The sequence below is a fragment of the Lolium perenne genome, chromosome 3 (genome assembly GCF_019359855.2).
Source record: "Lolium perenne isolate Kyuss_39 chromosome 3, Kyuss_2.0, whole genome shotgun sequence".
Taxonomy (NCBI): Eukaryota; Viridiplantae; Streptophyta; class Magnoliopsida; order Poales; family Poaceae; genus Lolium; species Lolium perenne.
Window position 1 is genome coordinate 211,164,678 of NC_067246.2, and position 24,162 is coordinate 211,188,839.

Consider the following 24,162-nt stretch of genomic DNA (forward strand, 5'->3'; position numbering starts at 1 on the left):
CTTCGCATTGGATCAAAGTTGAAGGTCAAGATCTTTCGATGCCACCGTGACATGCTGGTCATCAAGTTTGCGGTTGTCTAGTTCTATTGTCCCATGAGCCCTTAGCAAATGCATTTGTAGTTATACTTATATAAGGTTATCTTATCTCGAACTGCTAATTAATTGTATGGGTGGTAAAACTCGCAAGCTTTTGCTCTTAGCAAGTATGTATGTATGATCAGCTATTATGATAACTAATGTTTGTGTTCATCTTAATTTGCATTTCCGTTTTAGAAAAAAACTTAATTTCTATTTTGGCTGAATTTGTTAGAGAACTATCGATTGAATCCACAACATGATTCAAATAGATTCATTACACCAAGCCACATGTCTTGACCTTGCTATACACTAGTTCCATTAATCGGTGCAAGAAGGCTTACCCGAGCTGCTCGAACCACGGCATTCGAATCCACCTTAGCTATCTAGCTAGAAATACAACCTTTGCGTAAAGAGGATTTGCAGACGGGAGGCTGACATTGGGGACCCATGAGCCAAGCGTCGTCAACGTTTTAAAGGCGGCAGGAGATCGAAACAAAAAAAGCCAAAAATCAGTTGGTAAACAAAATCCAAGAAATGAAACTTTTACCTTTCCGAGAGGATGACATGCGGGACCCATGAGGCAAAGAAAGATCCTCAACTATTCCAAGGCGGCAGGGATCAAAATAAAAATAGGAAATAGCCGTAAATTAATTAGGGTAAAAAATAAATCTATCAAAGGAAACCTTTATTGTTCATAGAGGATGACATGTGGGACCGACCTGCCACTGCGTCGTCATGGTTTCAAAGGGGGCAGGGGATCAAAAGAAAAAGGCAAATAACCGTAAATTAGGGGTAAAAAATAAATCCAACAAAGGAAATTTTTATTGTTCATAGAGGATGACATGCGGGACCCATGAGCCACAGCCTTCCTCAATGTTTCAAAGTCGACATGAGATTGAAAGAAAAAGGCAAGTGACCAAATATCAGAGCCAAAAATAATCCAAGAAAAGAAATTTTATTGTACATAGAGGATGACATGCGGGTCCCATTTTGCAAATGCGGTCTCAACATTTCCAAGGCGGCACAGGACCAAAAGAAAAATGAAGTAGCCGTAAATCGGGGGTGAAAAAAATCCAAGAAAAGAAAGATTTCAATTGGGCTGCATCTGGACATCTGGGCCTTCGAACTATCCTGCTAGGCCTTTTGACTCGTACAATTTCAGCCCACTCCAAAACAGGAAAGTTCGGATTTTTCTAAAAAAACAGGAAAGTCCTATGCTTCGCAAAAACACAAAACAAGGAGATTCAACATATAAGTTTGTTTATGTAAAAATAAAGATTTAATTTATCCGTTTGCAATAGCTCAGAGCGAAATACAATGTTTATTGTCTGCAAAATAATCAAGATATCACATGTTTCTTGTACGGGGAGGCTGACATCGGGGACCCATGAGCCAAAGGCGTCGTCAACGTTTTAAAGGCGCTCAGGGATGGAAAGAAAAATAAACCAAAAATCTGTTGGTAAAAAATACAAGAAAAGAAACATTTTCGTTTCCGAGAGGATGACATGCGGGACCCATGAGGCAGCAGCATCCTCGCCGTTTATTTGTCATAGAGGTTGACATGTGGGACCCGTGAGCGCAGCCGCCCGAACGTTTTAAAGGCTGCAGGAGATCGAACGAAAAAATAAGCCAAAAATTGTTTGGTCAACAAAATCCAATAAAAGAAACATTTACCGTTCTGAGAGGATGACATGCGGGACCCATGAGGCAGCAGCATCCTCAACGATTCCAAGGCGGCATGGGATCAAAGGAAAAAAGGAAATATCCCAAAAATAAGTAGGGGTACAAAATAAAACCATAACTGCAAACTTTTATTGATAATAGAGGATGACATGTGGGACCGACCTGCCACACTGCGTCGTCATCGTTTCAAAGGGGGCAGGAGATCAAAAGAAAAAGGCAAATAGCCGTAAATTAGGGGTCAAAAATAACTCCAAGAAAGGAAACTTTTATTGTTCGTAGAGGATGACATGCGGGACCCATGAGCCACAGCCTTACTCAACGTTTCAAAGGCGGCATGAGATCGAAAGAAAAAGGCAAGTGACAAAATATCGAGCCAAAGATAATCCAAGAAAAAAACTTTATTGTACATAGAGGATGACATGCGGGTCCCAATTAGCAAAGAATGGTCTCAATGTTTCAAATGCGGCTTGAGATCAAAAGAAAAAGAAAGTTGATTGTACATAGAGGATGACATGCGGGTCCCATGAGTCAAGACTTACTCAACGTTTCCAAGGCGCGGGGATCAAAAGAAAAAGGAAATAGCCAAAAATCAGAGGGTGAAAAAAAACCCAAGAAAATAAACTTTTATAGCACATAGAGGATGACATGCGGGTCCCATGAGCCAGCAGGTTCCTCAACGTTTCAAACGTGGCATGAGATCGAAAGAAAAAGGCAAGTGACCAAATATCAGGAGCCAAAAATAATTCAAGAAAAGAAACTTGAGTGTACGTAGAGGATGACATGCGGGTCCCATTTAGCAGCAGCGGTATCACCGTTTGAGAGGCTGCACGGGATCGAAAGAAAAAGGCAAGTGACCAAATATCAGGAGCCAAAAAAAATCCAAGAAAAGAAAGTTTTATAGTACATAGAGGATGACATGCGGGTCCCATTTTGCAGCAGCGGTCTCAACGTTTCCAAGGCGGCACAGGACCAAAAGAAAAATGAAGTAGCCAGAAATCAGGGGGTGAAAAAAAATCCAAGAAGAAAGATTTCAATTGGGCTGCATCTGGACATCTTGGCCTTCGAACTATCCTGCTTGGCCTTTTGACTCGTACAATTTCAGCCCACTCCAAAACAGGAAAGTTCGGAATTTTCTAAAAAAACAGGAAAATCCTATGCTTCGCAAAAACAAAAAAAACAAGGAGATTCAACATATAAGTTTGTTTATGTAAAAATAAAGATTTATTTTATCCGTTTGAAATAGCTCAGAGCGCAATACACTGTTTATTGTCTGCAAAATAATCAAGATATCACATGTTTTTAAAGGCGGCAGGGGATGGAAAGAAAAAATAAACCAAAAATCTGTTGGTAAAAAATCCAAGAAAAGAAACATTTTCGTTCTAAGAGGATGACATGCGGGACCCATGAGGCAGCAACATCCTCAGCGTTTATTGTTCATATAGGCTGACATATGGGACCCGTGAGCCAGCAGCGTCCTCAACGTTTTAAAGGCTGCAGGAGATCGAAAGAAAAAATAAGCCAAAAATCGTTTGGTCAACAAAATCCAAGAAAAGAAAACATTTACCGTTCTGAGAGGATGACATGCGGGACCCATGAGGCAGCAGCATCCTCATCGATTTCAAGGCGGCAGGGGATCAAAAGAAAAAAAGTAAATATCCAGAAATTGATCAGGGGTTCAAAATAAATCCATCAAAGGAAACTTTTATTGTTCGTTGAGGATGACATGTGGGACCGACCTGCCAACAGATTCCTCATCGTTGCAGAGGGGGCAGGAGATCAAAAGAAAAAGGCAAATAGCCAGAAATTAGGGGTCAAAAATAACTCCAAAAAAGAAAACTTTTATTGTCGTAGAGGATGACATGCGGGACCCATGAGCCAGCAGCTTAGTCAACGTTTCAAAGGCGGCATGAGATCGAAAGAAAAAGGCAAGTGACCAAATATCAGGTGCCAAAAAAAATCCAAGAAAAGAAAGTTTTATAGTACATAGAGGATGACATGTGGGTCCCATTTAGCAGCAGCGGTCTCACCGTTTGAGAGGCGGCAGTGGATCGAAAGAAAAAGGTAAGTGACCAAATATCAGGTGCCAAAAAAATCCAAGAAAAGAAAGTTTTATAGTACATAGAGGATGACATGCGGGTCCCATTTAGCAGCAGCGGTCTCACCGTTTGAGAGGCGGCAGGGGATCGAAAGAAAAAGGCAAGTGACCAAATATGAGGTGCCAAAAAAAATCCAAGAAAAGAAAGTTTTATAGTACATAGAGGATGACATGCGGGTCCCATTTAGCAGCAGCGGTATCACCGTTTGAGAAGCGGCAGGGGATCGAAAGAAAAAGGCAAGTGACCAAATTTGAGGTGCTAAAAAAAACTCCAAGAAAAGAAAGTTTTATAGTACATAGAGGATGACATGCGGGTCCCAATTAGCAGCAGCGGTGTCAACGTTTCCAAGGCGGCAAGGGATCAAAAGAAAAAGGAAGTAGCCAGAAATCAGGGTGTCAAAAAAATCCAAGAATAGAAAGAATTTTGGTTCATAGAGGATGACATGCGGGACCCATGATCCTGCATCGTAAACGGCTCGATCGGAGAGCGTTGAACGAGATGGCGCGATCGAGAAAAAAAACAATGCCAGAGAGGCTGCCATCTGGGCCCTACATCCCTCGGCGGTGCGGATTTGCGTTGACTCGGCCGGCGAACCCGAGAATTCGAGATGCACCACGTCCCGGGCCACCATACGCAACGTTTTGGCCGGTTTCGTCGGGCTAGGTGGCCTAAAAAACGAGAAAAAAACGTTTTGACATGCACAACGGACAGACCCAAAATCGTCGGCCATGGTACACCAGCAACCACGGCGCGACTTCAACTTCGTCGGCCATGGCAACTTTTCTTGTAGTGTATGTTATTCAGCAAACGGATTGCAGTTCTGAGTCACAATAGATAATTGAATCAAAATAGTTCAACCCTGGCAAAATGCCGGTAAAATATAAGCATGGTAATATGCCTAAGGAAGTGAAATATACTTGTTAGCCTTTTTTTACCTAGAGCAAAGTTATCAATGCAACAATAAGACGGATGCAACTATCTCACAATACATAGATGTGAAGAAAGCAAAACTGAGTAAAGTTTATACCCAACATTAGAGAACACGATGATCAAAACGACAACCTTTGCTAGAACTAAAGGGAAATTGGCCACAAGTGAGCTGAATCGGGTTATTCATGTCTTCTAGAGGCAAATCCCTCTGGCCTACCTCATCTCCCTGCAATCTTCTCCTTTTCTCCTTCCGTTTTTTCGCAAGGACAAGGATATATCTTATGTGAGAGAGGGATATGGAGGGGGAGGGAGAGAGATAGCTCGCAGAGACTCATCCCAGCAGCTCGCGCTCCTCCCGATGGCCACCAACCGCTCCTCCTCCGATGGTAAGGCGCGAGGAGCCTCATCCTAGTGACCTGGACTGATCCTGCCAGCCCCTAGGCGTTCCTCCGACGATGACACATGCTACACTTCTTTGGGGGTACGACACGATGCGAGGATGACAATGGATGTGCCATGGTGGGAGAGGAGAAGGCCCACAGAGGAGAGAGGGTGTAGGAGAAGGACATTGCTAGTTGTGGTGGCAGCGACGCGAGGAGGGAGAGGATTGGGGGAGACGGGGAGGAGTGAAGCGAGGAGATTGGAGGAGGCACAACAAGAAAGGCCATTGGAGGCTGGTAGCTAGGGTTTCACCGCGGGAGCTTTATATGGTACGGTAAAAAAATAAACAGTTGAATGGACTCTCTAGATTCAACATCTGGTAAGATCTAGCGGACGCGAGCCTCAAATCGCTATGAGAGCTCCACCAGGGTGCATCAATTACTCCTTGGATGACGTGTTATTTTTTGCTCCGTCCAAACACCAATCATGTCCCACAATATTGGTCATTTGTGTGCTGAAGTTCTTAGTTCAAGGTCAATTTCGTAAATTTGGCCGGAGGAAAACCTTTTTCTTTTTCTTTTGGATTGGAGAAGGCGGATCATAGAAAAGGCCCATAGATGGACAAGGATTTTGTGCACATGGGAGTCACTGCTCCCTTCACTTTTGGATTTTTGAAAATTTCAGATTCTCATATTTCTCTGCTTTCAAGAATTATGACATTAAATATGTAGATAGATGTGTATACGATGATTGGAATCAAAAAAGTCTCGTCAAAAAATACGTTATATTATTGGAGATGCTTTATAGTCAGAAATTTGTCTTTTTTATATTTTTCAAAATACAAAGTATTTTTTAATGGGACTTTTTTTGACTACACTCCTCGTGTCTAAATCGATCTACATATTTAATGTCATAATTTTTGAAAACATAAAAGAGAGATTTTGAAAAAAAATTAAAAATCCAAAAATCCAAGGAGATGTGCACATGGTACTTTCCGCCGTAGATTCTAAAAGTAGCCAATGTGATGTGTTTGTCACCATCCTGTTTTCCTGGTCCGAGCTGTGGGAGCCGAATCACGGCAAGTCCTAACGAAGAAGATTTTTTTTTGAGACAACCTAACGAAGAAGATGAAGCATCCTGGGCTGGGTCCTCACATGTCAGCGCCCAATCCGTCCTAACCCGGACAGTTGAGCTCCAACCCCCTTCCTCCCCGCCTCGCGCGCGATCCGGACCTCGCCGCCGGGGATGTCCTCCTCCGTCTCCGTCGCGGCGGAGTGGGACCTCCTCTCCGACCGCTTCTACCGCCGCATCACCATCTACTCCCCCCTCCCCTGGTCCTCCCCGCCCACCACCACCGCCTCCTCCTCCTCCTCCTCCGCTGCCGCCACCGGCCGCCTCGACCTCTCCACCCACATCGTCGCCGCCGCGCCATTCGGCGGCCCGATCGCCGCCGTCCGCGACGACTCCAAGATCGTGCAGCTCCACTCCGAGCCCTCGCGCCGCCGCCTCCTCCTCTTCTCCTCCTCCGGCCACCCCCTCGCCTCCTCCCCCTGGACGCCCCACCTGCCCCGCCTCCACTCGCTCGCCTTCTCCAGCTCCCTCAACCTCCTCGCCCTCCTATCCGACGGTTCCCTCCTCCGCTTCCGCCTCCCCGATCTAAAACCAATTCCTACCTCCACCCCCCTGCCCCTGCTCCCACCCGCCTCCGGTGGCGTCGCCGACGCCGTCTTCTGGGGAGGTGGCGTGGCCATCCTCACAGAGGACAACCGGGTCGTGGTCACCGCCGACATCGAGGCGGACGACCCGCACCCGCGGGAGCTCGCCGACCCGGGCGTCGCCGAGGACGAGCAGGTGCTGTGCATGGCCGTCGTGGAGCCGCAGTTCGTCATGTCCGGGAGCCCCGAGGTTCTGCTTGCAGTCGGCGATCGGGTAGTGGCAGTTGACGAGGATGGCGTGCAGCTTCTAGGAGAGGCCCTCGAGATCGGACCCGTGCAGAAAATGGCGGTCTCACCCAACGGAAAGCTGCTTGCGGCGTTCGCACATGATGGCCGCCTGCTTGTAATCCCCACCGATTTCTCCAGGATCATTTTCGAGTACGAGTGTGATGTAAGTATCTCTGCTCTCGTGCGTGCACCATTTACTAGTCTGTAAATCTGTATCTGGTTCTGCTAGCATACACTGGTGCTTTCGACCATTGTCTATGCATATCAAATTGGCAGTAGCACTCTTTTGCACAAATATTCACTAGTATTATCTTTTGAAATATTCTAGTCTGCATTACCACCGGATCAAATAGCTTGGTGCGGGTTGGACAGCGTGCTCCTTTACTGGCCTGAAGTGCTCTTGATGGTCGGCCCCAATGGAGATCCGGTGCAGTACAATTATGATGAACCCATAATGCTCATCCCTGAGTGTGATGGTGTAAGAATCCTCTCTAATTCAAGTATGGAATTTCTGCACCGAGTTCCAGATTGTACTACATCAATTTTTGGCATTGGAAGCATGTCTCCAGCAGCATTACTCTATGATGCTAGAGACCACTACGACAAGCAAAGTGCTAAGGTACAGTTTAATAATTCCCTTTCTTATGTAGTAGATAACCTGTGCCATTAATGGTATAGCACATCTGTCTTTTACTGCTGCCATCCCCTTGTTGCTAGCTTAGAGCTTATGCGTAGCGTAGTCGCTTTGAGATGATGTGAACAGTCCTTGATTCACACCTTGATAACTACTCCCTCCGTTCCATAGTAGTTGTCGATGATTCATTATAACTACTTGAGAGATAGTAAATAGCGGATATAATTATTTCTTCTTGCTTGGTTGTACTAAGATACTAGGGTCCTTCAAAGGGTTAGCAACTACGACTGCAAGTAAACCCAAATACTTACTAAATCTGACCCAAGCTCTCTCCTAGTTCCCATAATTAGTATCCTCTAGTGTTTTACCCTTACTGGACTATCCTCCCGTCTTACTCTTCCAAGACTGGATGCATACCACAATACTGTCCTGAACTTTAACAAATGCTACCACACAAAGGTAAAAACTGGCAAGTCTAGTCTAGGTATAGTTAGAAACTTCGACAGAGTCTGCCTTTTTTTTATAAAGACATCGGCAACAACCAAATAAGAATGTATCCGTCCACATGCGTATAATGTTCAGTATGACTCAGATTAAGCATTATACTAATAAGACTCCGTATGAACTAACTATAGTGCTAAGTAACATATGACAAGTCTCAGCGGTGTAGAATAATAAGCATCTAACAACTTATAATGGGCAAGATTAAAGTACAGTACATGATGTGTACTAAGTCTACATATGTGTGAGAGTAGTGTGTATCCAACCATGTCGAGGTGCTGCTCCCAGTCCCATGCGTGCCACTATCACTTGTTACCTGAAAACCAAATATAACACAAGACAAAAGTGACAAAGCATACTCGGCAAGTATAATTATGAGACATACAAACAATAAGCAGTATTTGACAATAAACTCAGGTCAGCTCTTGCAAAACTACATCACTTTAAATTGCTGGAACACATGCATGCGGACCTGTATTGTTGGATGAACATGTGTGTGCATTTCCTGGCTGACCTGGATTCTTGAACAAATACATGCATGATAGGCTTGATGGACTCCTGCCGCTGCATGAACTGTATGCACTTGCTTTAGTTACTGTACATACTATGCTAGGTCATTGTACTGCTGGCATTGTCTCTTGTATGTACACATTAGGTGAGCTAGATCATGGTCCAGTGCTGAGTTCTGGAATGCATGTGCACAGGTTGAGAAAGTGTCACCTGTGTACTAACATGGTGATAAGTTGTGGACTCTTTGGAGAGGGTACCCAGTGCTGAAAGCTCCCACACATTTTGGGGTCTGTGGAAGGGTATTTCTAGGCAGCCTTTCCCTTGCTTTTTATTGTGCAAGGAGGCTGATTCGAATCCAGGACACAAGTGGAGATACTCTACCACTGCGCCAGGCCCGCCCTTCTGGTTTATGCTGTATCCAGCTCAATTTAGTTGATGAGTCCTCATACTATCCTGATTACATAGCAGTATTAGATAAGTCCACTCCATGTAATCTTGTTGAAACAATAAGAATGTATTCAGAAGATTATATGGGTCTCTTGTAGCGGATGGGGACAAGCTCCATCGGCAAGCAGATCGGTTATTCGCCTCCACATTACTATTTGCTCTCAAACCGTAGCTCTAAAGACCATCTTCTGCATTCGGCCCCTCCCATACTCCTGCAAGTTAAGCCATTAATTAATTTACAAAGATAAGAGTTACATGGTCTATGTGTGGCTTACTCAGTGCAATACTCTCTTGCAAACTAATTCATTTTGCCACACAGAGTATTAGTGTGTCAATTAGGGTTCTGAATGATGTGCATTCTTTTTGTTGTGGTGCCTACCTCACTACTACCTCCATTCCAATGTTGGTGTTGTTTCAAATAGTTGGTTTGGTTGGAATACTTGTCATTTGTTTTTTGGAGGCAACATTTTCCATCAAGTACTCCTGTTTATTGCTTATTGAGTTATTGGTGATGGTGATGCTAGAGAGATGACTATTCGGTTAATAGTGGAGAATTATACCAAAACTAAAACTTAAATTTCGTCCTTTTTTGTATGTGTTAGGAGCTATAGCTACAAGTAAATTTTGACTAGAGGGAGTACCATGCAACATATACTACTTATATTTAACCATACCACCCCTCATTTTTATGTGCAATATTACAGATGCATGGCAAGATACCGCATCTTGGGCTCTTTGCTTATTTCACACTTTATTGACATTTTGTAATTGGCATTATTTAGTGTGCACTTTATGGCATTCACCATGTGCAACTTTTGAATTATATCAGCACTGTTTGATGTCTAAATTTTAATAATTTCAGAAATTGTTTTTACGTCATCTCATAAATAGGCCCCCTTTCCCGTGAAAACCAAAGATGGGGCATTAACAATGATCTACACTTGCAGGCTTACGATAACTATCAGCTAATATCGTCTTCCTTGCCCGAGGCGATTGAGGCTTGTATTGATGCTGCTGGATATGAGTTTGATGTTTCACGCCAACATGCATTACTTAATGCTGCTACTTATGGCTTACCGTTCTGCAGGTTTTATTTTTTGCATGTCTTTGGGATCCTGGTTTTTTACATAATTTTTTTTTTGTTATTGCAAGAAATCACATGCTTATCTTTCAACCTTATTGTCGTGGAACCAGTACATATTAGTTATCAGTTTATTACCTACTGTGTGTGCCCTGCAAAACGAAAAATCCTGCTCAAATTTAAATGTCTTGCAAAATGTAAAGGTGGGATTCTATAATAATGTTGTATATCAATATTTTTTTATGGGAATGAGGTCCATTGGTTGTTTTGCACTCAATTTGTACTTTTTCATGTCTAATATAAGCCCTTAAGCTGTAGTGCATTTTAAAAAAGATATTCCCCTGTGAAACGCTCATATGGATTGTTCCCTAGTTTCCAGCCAGTGCCTCGATAGTATGTGTGACATCATTTTTCCTCCAGAAAATTCTTCTTTACCCTGCTGCATACAGATGAACACAGCCAACTAAATATGTGCACGATGTTGGATTGCTTAGAGTGCTGATCATTGACCAAACTGATCAACAGAGCTAATATGCCTAGATCTGCCATAATAACAGCATACTGAAGGTAAATTGTAGATTGTATGAGTTTTTATGCACCAACCAGTAGAACCAAAAGTCAGAACTGATGGAGAAGGTTGGGCAGTCCACATATACTCCACCAACACAGCTCTCACGTGTGGATCGATAAGGCCTAAACATGGACAAAAAGAGGGCAAACATTTTCTTTTACCTAAGTTAACAAAGTCTCACGGGAAACATAAGCACATTCGCCCAAGAGATCAACAGCGACCGGGGGAGCCCGGACAGTCGAGGCGACAGAGTGGTGGGAAGGCAGAGGAGACAGTGGCCAGGTGGAGGAGCTGTGAGGCGGCGCTGGTTGCGGCAGGTGTTTGCCTCAATCTCGTGGCAACTCTTGGATCCCTTCAAGATAGCAGGAGAAGAAACCCTCAGCCCGGCGCAGCGGGAATCTTGACGATGCTGATGAATAAGTCATTGTATTCTGGTCTTTGTGGAGCTGCTGCTGCACATGGTTCTTGTGAAGGACTGCAGCACACACATGGTCCTTTGTGAAGGACAGGTGGTTAGGATAGGATAGCATCCCTGATCTTTGACTGCTTTTAGAGGCATCAAGGACTGGTAGTTAGCAACTTTAGACTAGCATCTTAGACTAGCATATTCTGGCTGGCTAGCAGCTATAAATTTGTAGCCCCGTGCCCTTAGTTTGGCATGGCATTGTGTGAGATGTGTGAGAAATAAACCAACGAAAATTGCCCCAACTCTCCTAGTGTCATCCTCTTCATGAAAGTGAGGCTAGAGATACTAACAAGTGGTAGCATTTCCTGCTCCTCCCCTTCACAGGGAAGGGATCAGCCCCAGCCAGTAGCAGCCTCAACTGCCCCTGGTTACTTCCCTCCATCCGGGTTGTCGAGAGCAGCAGCTCGTTGGAAGCAGCGTTCAGCCCCCCAACAGCGAGACATGTCCGACGGCCACTCTTAGCACACGGCTACCTCCAGCACGCGGCGTCGGCAGGAGGCCGATCCCGCCGCAGCAGAGGAGCGTGAACGAGTGGCTGCGGCAGCCGCTGCGGCGACAGCAAAGGCATCGAGGTTGGCAGCAGCGGAGCTGGCAGCAGCTAGAGCGGAGGTAGAAGCAGCAGCGGCACCGGAGGCAGCACGTGCGGCGGCGGAGGTCGAGGTGCTGCGCGGCAGCGCCAACGGCTCCGTTTCTGCTGATGGCAGCGGCGCCGCAGGCGGCGCAGCGGGCGAGGCAGTTGGCAGCCGAGCATGCCCGCGCACCTCGGGAAGGCGCTCCCAGAGGAGGCGCGCACGGCAGTGGCGGCTGGGATGACCAAGACCGCGGCCTCTACGGGGTCCGGACGGTGGTCAGGGATGTTGGTCCCGGTGTTGGGTGGCCTACCCTCACCAAAACCAACTACGTCGAGTGGGCTGCGATCATGAAGATCAGGCTCCAGGTGCGGCACATGTGGGAGGCAGTCCACGACGTCGACGTCGACCATCATGAGGATCGACGGGCGCTGGATGCCCTCATCACCGCAGTCCCAGCCGAGATGCAGTTCTCGCTCTCTCACAAGCAGACTGCCAAGGAGGCTTGGGACGCCATCTGCGCGGCACGCATCGGCATCGACCGTGCTCGCAAGTCCACACTGCAGGCACTTCGCAAGGAGTGGGAGAACCTGGCCTTCAAGCCAGGTGAGGATGTTGTTGACTGCTGCAGAAGATGGTGCAGTTCGGCGATGAAGCCTACGACGAGGAGAGAGCTGTTGAGAAGCTCTTTCGCTGCGTCCCCGAGAGGTACAAGTAGATGGCTCGCTCGATCGAGTCCCTGCTGGACCTCTCCACCATGACGATCGAGGAGGCGATTGGTCGCCTCAAGGTCGTCGACACCGACGAGCCACAGTCTTCGTCGGGGCCCATCACCACCAGCGGGAAGCTGCTCCTCACTCGGGAGCAGTGGGATGCTGGCCACGGTGACAGGAAGAAGGGGGAGCCTTCTTCCTCGACAGGCGGTCGCAAGCGCGGCAAGCCACGCAAGGCGCGGAAGGATGGCCATGCCAAGGCGCAATGTGATGCCGGCAGAGGTTCCGCCGGCAAGCCCAAGCCGTCAAAGGACGTCTCCTGCCATAACTGCGGCAAGCTTGGTCACTGGGCCAACGAGTGCCGACAGCCACGACGTGGCCAGGCCCACGTCGCACAGGCGGGGGAGGAGGAGCCAGCTCTGTTCATGGCGCATGCTAGCATCGAGCTGTCTCCAGCGGCACCGACCGCAGCGGCTCTCCACCGTACAACTCTCCTCCACCTTGACGAGCCAAAAGCACACGCCCTTCTCGGCGATTGCTCTGGTAACGACAAGACTAGCGGGTGGTGCCTCGACACCGGCGCCACCCACCTCATGACCGGCCGACGGGAGTTCTTCGCCGAGCTCGACTCTGACGTGCGAGGCTCCGTCAAGTTTGGGGATGCCTTTGCCGTGGAGATCAAGGGTGTCGGCTTCGTCATCTTCGCCGCCAATACTGGAGAGCACCGGCTGCTCATCGGTGTCTACTACATCCCCGCGCTGAGGAACTCCATCATCAGCCTGGGACAGCTGGATAAGAACGGCTCCCGCGTGCTGATCGAGAGCGGAGTTCTGCGCATCTGGGATCGCCACCGTCACAAATCGCCTCTATGTTCTTGATGTGCAGGTGGCACAACCCCTCTGTCTCGCTACTCATCGGGAGGACGAGGCGTGGCAGCGCTTCGGGCACCTTCACTTCGAGGCCCTGAAGCGGATCAGTACCACGGAGATGGTGCGAGGCATGCCGTGCCTTGACCATGTGGAGCAGCTCTACGACGTCTGTGTTTTTGACGAAGCAGAGACGACTTCCCTTTCCCCAGCAGGCGAGCTTCAGAGCCAAGGAGAAGCTCGAGCTCGTGCACGGGAACCTGTGTGGCCCGGTGACACCGGCCACACCAGGAGGACGACGCTACTTCCTGCTTCTCGTCGATGACCTCTCCCGCTACATGTGGGTGGTGCTCCTCGGCAGCAAGGGAGAGGCAGCGGACGCCATCAGGCGCTTGCAGGTTGCTGCGGAGGCGGAGTGCGGCCGCAAGCTGCGCGTGCTGCGTACCGACAACGGCGGCGAATTCACAACGACTGAATTCGCGTCGTACTGCGCTGATGAAGGCATCCAGCGCCACTACTCCGCGCCTTACAACCCGCAACAGAACGACGTCATCGAGCGGCGCAACCAGACGGTTGTAGGGATGGCTCGGGCCCTCCTCAAGCAGAGAGAGATGCCGGCTGTCTTCTGCGGTGCTGACGGCCGTCTACATCCTCAACCGCTTGCCTACTAAGGCTCTCGACGACAGGACGCCGTACGAGCCCTGGCATGGGCGAAAGCCGGCAGTCTCACACCTGCGGGTCTTCGGCTGCCTCGCATTCGCCAAGGAGCTCGGCCACATCGGCAAGCTCGACGACAGGAGCACTTCGGGAGTGTTCATTGGCTACTCGGAGGGCTCGAAGGCCTACCGCATCCTCGACCCCAAGACACAGCATGTGCGCACGTCGCGAGACGTCGTGTTCAACGAAGGGCGAGGATGGGCATGGGGTAAGGCGGTGGAGGGCAGCTCGACTCCGATGTATGACGACTTCATTGTTGAGTACGTCCACTTCGAGGCAGCCGAGGGAGTAGGCAGCTCTTCTTCAACAAGCTTGCCTACCTCGGTCCCCAAGTCTCCATCGACCCTGGTGGTTGCTACACCACCACAGCCGGCGTCACCACGTACTCCAGCACCGGCAGTCACTCCTCCGGGCACGTCTACACCAGCTCATGTTGAGCACAGCCCGGTGGAGTTCGCTTCTCCGCTCTCTCACGACGGGGAGCGCATCGATGCGTATCATGGCGGCGAGCCGCTGCAGTACCGTACGATGGAGAACCTTCTCGGCGACCAGCCGGTGCCGGGACAGGTGGCACGCGACCTGGAGGCGCAGCTGTAGCTTGCGCGTGACGACGGCGAGCCTCAGGCTGAGAGAGACGCAGCATGGCACGCCGCCATGCAGTTGGAGATGGATGCGGTCGAGAAGAACCGCACCTGGGAGCTTGCTGACCTCCCTCGTGGTCACCGCGCGATCACTTTCAAATGGGTGTTCAAGCTGGCGCCATCTTGAAGCACAAGGCTCGCTTGGTGGCACGAGGCTTCTTGCAGTAGGAGGGGGTCGACTTCGACGATGCTTTCGCTCCTGTGGCACGGATGGAGTCCGTGCGACTCCTCCTTGCGCTCGTTCCCAAGGAGGGTTGGCGCGTCCATCACATGGATGTCAAGTCTGCCTTCATCAACGGCGACTTGAAGGAGGAGGTCTACGTGCAGCAGCCGTCGGGATTTGCGATTCCCGGCCATGAGGGCAAGGTACTCCGCCTGCGCAAGGCTCTCTATGGCCTGCGGCAGGCACCACGGGCGTGGAATGCCAAGCTAGATTCCACGCTGAAGGCAATGGGCTTCGAGCAAAGCCCGCACGAGGCGGCCGTCTACCGACGGGGGAGTGGAGGAAACACCCTGTTGGTGGGCGTCGACGACTTGGTGATCACCGGCATCAAGGATGCAGAGGTGGCGGCGTTCAAGGAAGAGATGAAGGCCACCTTCCATATGAGTAATCTGGGGCTCCTCTCCTTCTATCTAGGGATCGAGGTGCACCAGGACCTCTCCGGGATCACGCTTCAGCAGACCGCCTACGCCAAGCGCATCGTTGAGCTAGCTGGGCTCACCGAGTGCAACCCAGCCCTCACTCCGATGGAGGAGAGGCTGAAATTGAGCCGCGACAGCACGACGGAGGAAATGGACGCCACACAATACCGACGTCTTGTGGGGAGCCTTCGCTACCTCGCCCACACACGGCCGGACTTGGCCTTCTCCGTCGGCTACGTTAGTCGTTGCATGGAGCAGGCTGTGAAGAGGATCATCCGCTACATTGCGGGGACTCTCGACCATGGCCTCCACTACCCTAGGTGTCATGGGGTGGCGCACTTCGTCGGGTACAGCGACCACGCCGGCGACATCAACACCAGCAAGAGCACGAGCGGGATCCTCGTCTTCCTCGGCAAGTGCTTCCTGAGCTGGCAGTCGATGGCCATGTCCAGATGTGAGGCTGAGTACATAGCGGCCTCCACCGCTTGCACTCAGGCGCTCTGGCTCGCTCGACTGCTTGGTGATCTCCTTGGTCGAGACACTAGACCAGTGCAGCTCTTGGTGGACAGCAAGTCTGCTCTGGCCCTGGCAAAGAACCCCGTTTTTCATGAACGGAGCAAGCACATTCGGTTGAGGTATCACTTCATCCGAGACTGCTTGGAGGAAGGGAGCATCAAGGCAAGCTACCTCAACATCACGGATCAGCTCGCGGATCTGCTCACCAAGCCTGTTGGGAGGGTCAAGTTCCTCGAGCTCTGCTCCCGGATCGGGATGGCTCAGCGCTCTCCCAAGACGGCGTACAAGACTTAGGGGGAGAATGATGAATAAGTCATTGTATTCTGGTCTTTGTGGAGCTGCTGCTGCACATGGTTCTTGTGAAGGACTGCAGCACACACATGGTCCTTTGTGAAGGAGAGGTGGTTAGGATAGGATAGCATCCCTGATCTTTGACTGCTTTTAGAGGCATCAAGGACTGGTAGTTAGCAACTTTAGACTAGCATCTTAGACTAGCATATTCTGGCTGGCTAGCAGCTATAAATCTGTAGCCCCGTGCCCTCAGTTTGGCATGGCATTGTGTGAGATGTGTGAGAAATAAACCAACGAAAATTGCCCCAACTCTCCTAGTGTCATCCTCTTCTTCATGAAAGTGAGGCTGGAGATACTAACAGATGCCACCGTGAGCTTGGAAGCGCGGGCTCTGGGTTGAGCAGCTTCCGATCATGGTGTTGTGGAAGGAGCGCCCGATTCCGCCGGTGGAGGTGTCCCGATCTGGTGGTGTAGGTCCCTTGCGGCGGCAGAACTTTCTGGCGAATGGTGTTATCATTGCTAAAACTTCTGGAATAACTTGACTAATATCGATAACATTTCCAGTTCTAAACCATGGACAAGGTGCTGGGCTAGGAGTTCTTAGACACACTGATGCTCAATGATTTTTCTTTTCTACTTTCCATTATTCTAGTCGAAGAACTCATATGTTTGATTTGAGCCAAGTTCCTTGCTTTTCCACTACAATTAAACTTTAAGGTTTTTTAGGAGGCTGCCCAAAAGTTTTCTTAGTTTCTCCAAATTGTCAACCAAAAGCATCTTTGGAAAATTAGGCCAAATATGTTGCTTATTGTATGACTTCCTTTGATAACACTTGCGGACAACACCACATGCTATGCCTTATGTTTTAACTTGGGCAATAGTATGACCCACTGCTGCTACTGTCACATTTTGAAGATTGTAATGTTATTGTTTGCTATTTTTGTTATACATACTTAGAACATTTTATTAAAATACGGCATATGATCATTACTTTATGTCTAACACTTTTGGGTACCAGCATTTCTTTGTATAGAATAATTTATTGCTGATATTTGAAATTGGTATTGATACCCAGTTGGCTTTGGCAGTCAATTTCCACAAGGACGCATTCAAGAAATGTGCAAAATGTTGCGAGTTCTAAATGCTGTTCGTGACCCGGAGATTGGAATGCCACTTACCATTCAGCAGTACAAGGTTTGTATTGCTTTCAGATTCTGTATTGAACATTTCCTTTATCTTTGATAGCTTATTATCGTATGTTTTTTTTCTGTTCCGTAGCTGCTTACTGCAACTGTGCTCGTTGGACGTCTAATTAATGCTAATCAGCATCTTTTGGCACTTCGCATCTCTGAGTACCTTAGCCTGAATCCGGTAACTACCTTCTTCTTCCCCTTCCCTTTTTTCCTGTCGTAAGTTTGTTTGATATGCGTAAATATTGTGTTAACCGTTACATAATCTTGTACTTAATAACTCACCATATGCACAATGAAGTTCCCTTCACCTTTCTATTTTAAATTTTTTGGACGAAGATAATACCAAACACTGAACTTATTCTTTTATTACTTGTTGGGGTTTTAATAGTCATTAGTAGAACATCATGGTTTTGAACTATAGGCTGGTCTGAACTAGCTATTTTGCAAAGTGGTAATCGTGGGTGGTCTTAATCGTACCACCCTTGCACTAAGTACAATAAATCTTTTTGGTTAAGTAATACCAGTTTCATTTGTGCCTTAAATATTTTATAGGAGGTTGTGATCATGCATTGGGCATGTGAGAAGATAGCAGCCTCAACTGCAATTCCAGATATAGTCCTTCTTGAAGGTTTGCTTGACAAGGTTTGTGTTTCTTATAGTCAGAGTGTCAGACTCGATGCTTGATGATATTACCTGTCAATGCTTATTTAAGTGTATTTTTTTCCTCTGCTTTACATTTCCTTCCTATTGCAGCTCAGGTTATGTAAAGGTATATCATATGCTGCAGTGGCAGCTCATGCAGATAACAGTGGCCGGCGAAAGTTGGCTGCCATGCTCGTTGACCATGAGTCCCAATCCTCGAAGCAGGCAAGTTTTCTTTTGGCTTGTGAGCAAGATGGAAATCTTTTTTGGGGGGCTTGTGAGTAACGTGGATAGATGTAACTTAGCCTTTCAGTACTTTCTTGGGCTTTGCACATTTTAGGGAACAGCTTTGATGGTTCTTGTAACATGTCTTCATTATCATATTTTGCACCATCCTTCCTCTCTTCCTAAATATGATAATATAGCTTTTGTAATGTTTCTAAAATCATTGTTCAGCTCAACATTAACATCTTAGCTTGAATGAGTAATGTTTCAAGAGCCATATACTAATGTCTCAATAAGTAAGAGTCTCAACTTTTTCTAAAGACGAATGTATCTAGAACTAAAGTGTGTAGACAAAACTAAAACACTTATTTTTGGACGGAGGTAGTAGGTGGTACAGGGATAAGAATCTTATGATTTATTACACATCATGTTTTTCAGTATATATGAATCAGATTAAGAACATGAACATGGCAGCTTCCTAGAAGCATACAGGAAAAAAAAAGAATGTCCAAAGAACATAGGGAACAAAGTAAACTCTACCCTATAATTTTAGGCTGTCAGGGCTCAAGGCTTCAGGTATGCTAAATGTGATATTGTGTATAACCAAATAAATTGGTTGCTTAGACTAACTTTTGAACAGAAGTAGAGGAGGTGGCTTGGATATAATAACTGCATCAAGAGTTTTGCTGATAAAATGTGTACATTTTTGGTGCAATCAATATCCATTTTAGATGATAGTTTCATTTTGTGGGCTGCCCTAGGGCTGCAGCTGGTCCTGTACCTTACAAGCTGCTAATATGCTGTAAGAATGTGTATGAAATAGGAGAGATTTGTAAGTAACTGAGCATTACATGCCATCCTCTGAATTGTTTCTTTACTTTTGCAGATTCCTCTGTTGCTAAGTATCGATGAACAAGACAAGGCATTACAGAAGTCAATTGAGAGCGGTGATACTGATCTTGTGTACCTTGTGCTTTTCCATATCTGGCAGAAGGTAGCTGTAGAAAAGGTAAATTAAATCTCCCTCACTCTGAGAATGGTACGCCGGAATAAGGCACTGCTGCTGGGAATCGATAGGAGCCAACTATGAGCCTGATGTAGTTATGGACTTGTGGGCATTGCCACCTTTGATCTTCTTACTAGTTTTTAAGAAATGGAACGAAAGTGGCTTCCACTCATAAAGTTCTTGGTGATTTTCGTTGACGTAATTTCTATTTTACAGAACGCTCCGTTGGATTTTTTTGGTATAATCAACGCAAGGCCCTTGGCTAGAGATTTGTTTATGACCTATGCAAGGTGATGCATTTATCCTGTTTCTGGTTCTTGTGTTAAATGTGTAGCTTTCTTGACCATTCAATGTCTATTATGCACACAGACACTCTAAGCATGAAGCTTTGAAGGACTTCTTTTTATCAACAGGGAGACTCCAAGTAGGTTGCATGTGTTAACGTGTTGATTACTGTCTATTGTTCTAATGTGTCATACATACTATCTTCCACATTAGTTCAGTTGAATAACTTTTAACTAAGCTCAGTGAATATTTTGCTTTCCATAACTAAGCAACCAGCTCATCTATATACTACCTCCGATCGGAATTAATCGACGCGGGACCAAGGATTAAGAGTCGCTCGACTAGTCTATGAGTTGGTACTTGTTCCAACCAAAAACATGGACTAGTCATGAATAGTTGTGACTAGTCCACATTGGTACCCTAGTGGACTTGGCTCGACTCATCGACTCGTAATCCTTGCACGGGACACTACCAGGCTCTGTGCACTTCATGCATGAGTCCGTGTCAATTTATTCCGAACGGAGGGAGTAGTTAGTATGATATGCTGGAAAGGATGCACGGTCAATTTAACATGCTTCAGTCAGCAGTATCATGACTTGTATTTACATTGTAAATCTCCTTCCCTTAACTATTGAGAGCAATTGCAGGATGCTGCCTTTCTTTTGTTGAAAGAGTCGAGAGAATTGGAGAAGAATCCAGTGGCAAGCAAGGGTTCTATCCATGTTCCACAAGTGAGGCTCATTGACCAGGCCTACAGGCTTTTTGCTGAGACCAAGGAACATCTTTTTGAATCCAAATCTTCTGAAGAGCATGCCAAATTGCTAAGGTATACGATGATTTGTCAGAATATCTTGTGATTTGAGGACGCTAGCACATCATTATTAGGACAAAGTTATGGCAATTTGGTTATTAGCATCATGCGATATCCAGAAATGAGCCCTAGACTCTGCTTGGCGCCCAGTTTGTGTGAAAAGATTCATCAAATGAATTAAAGCTTTGGGACAGCAAGGAAAACAAGGCATAACCGCATAACTAAATCGCCTATTTTTACCTTTAGAGGTACTTACATATCACGTATCCAGTCAAGCATCATGAAACCACTATTTGCTTCCCAGCTTGTAGGATAGGTTCACACTTCACACGTCTTTTAGCTCACAAACCTCCATCTGCTTCCTGCTTCCATGATGTTACCAATTAACTCTGGTTCCACTTTGACCATTTCTGATTCTTTTTCCTTAACTCTCAGAGTGCAACATAACCTAGAAGTTTCCACAAAGCAAGCAATATTTCTGGGCTCTAGTGTCAGTGATACAATAAAAACTTGTATTGCAATGGGAAATGAGCGAGCTGCAGTGAAAGTAAAATCAGAGTTCAAGGTATTGAAAATCGTCTTTAACCATTTTTCTTTAGCTGATGATTATTCTAATGCTGACTTTGTAATGCCCATGATGCTGCTTAGGTTCCTGATAAAAGGTGGTACTGGCTGAAAGCGTGTGCTTTAGCAACAGTTGGTAATTGGGATGCTTTGGAAGCTTTCTCAAAAGAGAAGAAACCACCTGGAGGTAGGTTTATGTATCTGATTTGCATCTTCATGAGGAAAGTTGTACTGAAAAAATATCAAGTTCTTGTTTCTTTCATGTAAAATATACTTTTCATTATAAAAATATTGGTTCCCTGTAATAATGCTTCATGGTCATATTATATCTTTGAATATGTTATTATTGTTCTTATATTTTTTTTTCAGGCTATAAACCTTTCGTGGAAGCATGTATTGATGCTGGCCAAAAAATTGAAGCTGTCAAATATATCCTGAAATTAACAAATAGTGTTGAAAAATCTCAGGTATGATTATGTATAGCCAAAATCAACAGGTCTTCTAAGAAATGAGGGAGCATATTAGTAAGCTTCATGCATATCAGAGAAGCGCTTGTCCTTTTCAATTAGAGCACATTCCACTTTATACCTCATGTTTGTACATTTGTGATAGGTTTTACCCCATTAATTTTTTTTGGCACATTTTACCCTCTAGTTGTTACATCGTGTCAAATTTTACTGCGTTTACTACCTTTTCTGATTATGACCGGATGGGTCCACATGTCAGGTCCATGGCTCGTGACTGAATGCCAAACGGGAAGTGTAAAATTCCTCGGGCAAGACCACAAAACTAATGCATCAGACCCACTCTCGCTCGTGCTCGCCGTCGCTCTAGCCCGAGCATGCAAGCATGATAGGAGAGACAAGTTTGGGGCAATTTTCATGATGCAACCGGTCCGGTCCGGTTTGGCCCTAGCGTTGGACCTCCAAACCTTTTAGAAAATAAGAGGTTCACGGTTCGGACCGATCCTCTCCTTACAGGGTAACGGGGTATCCAAGGTTCGCCCCTACCTAAGGAACATGGATGTCAGGGGACGCGCAGCGGCATCCTCCCTTGGCGCGCGGCTGATGCAGTCCCGTATCAACACCTTCTCGTTCCTCGCCGTCGCTACCTCCCCCGTGGGATCCGCTTGCTTCATGCAGCCGTCTCCGGAGCGGCGCCGGCGGACATACCCGGAGGCGGTGCTCGCAGGCGCGCGTGGCAGCGGCGATACAGAGGGAGAGAGAGAGCGCAGAGGGGCGCGGGAGAACCGGCGGCTCACCCTGGTGCTGCCGGGAAGGTCAGCGACGACTGGGGAGGTCGGAATCGACGACGGCGACAACGACCGCCGTCGGGGAAGATGGGCTCGGCGGCGGCGATTCCGGGCGTCCCGGCTCGCATGGCTTGACGGGGAGGACGAGGAAGATGAGGCGGTGACGATGGCGTGGACGGCTTGGCTCGCCGGGGCTCCAAACCGTGCGGCCCCTTTTTCCGGCGAAGCTGTGTCAATTGCTGTACGGGAGTTGCTGCGATGAAGACGATGCGGCCGGCGCGTTCGCATCGAGGAGCGGTTCGACCCTAGGGTCGTATGGATCGGAACCTGTTGGACCCTGAGTTTTTACGGGCCAAACCTATAACCCAATGGTAACAAAATATAGGTGCGGGACGGAGGTCCAACGGGCCGACCCGGACCAGTTACATCTATAGGCAATTTAGACATGCCTAGAGATTTTAGCGCTTTCCATTTGGCATCCATTCACAAGCCAGGTGGACCTCACATAGTCAACATGTGGGGTCAGCCGGTTGAAATCGAGGAAACATGTTAAATGGGTAAAAAGTGACACAACGTGACAACTAGAGGATAAAATGTCGAAGAAAATCTTAAATTGGGTAAAACCTGTACATATGTCCAAACAGCGTAAAAACTGGAATTCACTCTTTCAGTTACTTCTGATTCATTTAGCTTGGCAGATCAAGGTTTTAGTTACTGGTAAAGAGGATTTTGTTTTTGAACTGAAACATTTGGAAGATATAGCTTGTTGAGGATGCAAATAGATAAGGTGAAACATGGGTAAAACATATACTCCATATCAACCCTGGTTTTTACATGATTGACTGCTAGAACTCCTTGGTAGTTTGTATGTTTATAGCAATATCACATCCGTTTTAATATAGCATTGCATCAGCATAACATATACGAGACGACAGTTGGCAGAACATTGAACAGTTCAGGTTTAAAGTTTGTACAAGAAGAAAATCGAAGGAAACACTGTGCATAGTCACTTCTATGTTTTTCTCCTATGTGAACGCACACCTAATGATCTTGCTATCATTCTCCAGGCATATGAACGTCTCGGTATGCACGAAGAGGCTAAAGCAGCAGCATTACAGGCCGATAACAATGGCGATGAGCTATTTAGCCGTCTAAAGTTTACTCTGGGACAGAATGCTCTTATCGATACATTACGGGATCGATTTTCATCTCAAGGAACATACTGAGATATGTGCAAGCTCATGTCACCGTGCCTTCTTTTTGTGTTTGACTTTCATTGTGTATCAACCCCCACTCTGTGAATATCCCATCTGTAGAAATTGAGGATCACCACATCGATGGAAAATGTGTAGATGATGGTGGGACATGTTGGAAGTTTTGAAATAAAAATGAGGAATATAGAGATCCTGATTTTTTTGTGAGAGGAGATCCTGATGGTTTTTTCGTCAATTTTGTATGTATACACTGCAGTTTTGCTTGAAGCTTGACTATATTTTTCAAAAGATAGTATACCAGACTACAGAAAACTATTTCAGGGAGCGTCGGTGGATTTGTACTATGGTAAGGCATAGATGGTCGTCCTTTGACAACAGGAGGGCCAGATGCAGTGCGAGGTTCGATAATACCTGAATGTTGGCTCATGTGTACAATTTTTGCACAACGTCCATGTATAATGGAAGTGTTTTTTTTTTGGAGCAAAACCATACAACAAAACATTCATGAAACCAACTTGGCGTCGACGTACGATCATCAGGCTTCGCTCTTGTACTTTTTTGTTGCCGGGCCTTGCAAATGGACTGTCGCGATGCCGCCTTCCAAAGCCGAAGCAAGGAACACCGTGTCTGTCTGTTGCAATATGATCCCGCGTTTTTCCCCAATGAATTCCTTCGTTCTGGACGAGGAATCCGA

General features: G+C 46.8%; 1 protein-coding gene across 1 annotated transcript; it reads left to right on the plus strand.

Annotated features, from left to right (window-relative positions):
* The first annotated feature begins 6,319 nt into the window (after positions 1 to 6,319).
* On the plus strand, positions 6,320 to 23,675 carry LOC127343238 (protein VACUOLELESS1). Its single transcript, XM_051369362.1, has 15 exons — positions 6,320 to 7,274; positions 7,440 to 7,730; positions 10,151 to 10,290; positions 17,365 to 17,470; positions 17,555 to 17,647; positions 18,022 to 18,111; positions 18,223 to 18,336; positions 19,223 to 19,345; positions 19,559 to 19,632; positions 19,712 to 19,766; positions 20,275 to 20,453; positions 20,874 to 21,003; positions 21,087 to 21,189; positions 21,372 to 21,469; positions 23,322 to 23,675. The coding sequence occupies exons 1-15, from the start codon at positions 6,414 to 6,416 to the stop codon at positions 23,478 to 23,480; spliced, it is 2,616 nt and encodes an 871-aa protein (XP_051225322.1). The 5' UTR covers positions 6,320 to 6,413; the 3' UTR covers positions 23,481 to 23,675.
* Positions 23,676 to 24,162: the final 487 nt, after the last annotated feature.

Excerpts from the sequence above, each read along its gene's own strand:
- LOC127343238 (XM_051369362.1), top strand. The coding sequence starts at position 6,414 with ATGTCCTCCTCCGTCTCCGTCGCGGCGGAGTGGGACCTCCTCTCCGAC. Across the intron at positions 10,291-17,364 it reads TATGGCTTACCGTTCTGCAG|TCAATTTCCACAAGGACGCA; the intron begins GTTTTATTTTTT and ends TGGCTTTGGCAG. Across the intron at positions 21,190-21,371 it reads AGAGAAGAAACCACCTGGAG|GCTATAAACCTTTCGTGGAA; the intron begins GTAGGTTTATGT and ends TTTTTTTTTCAG.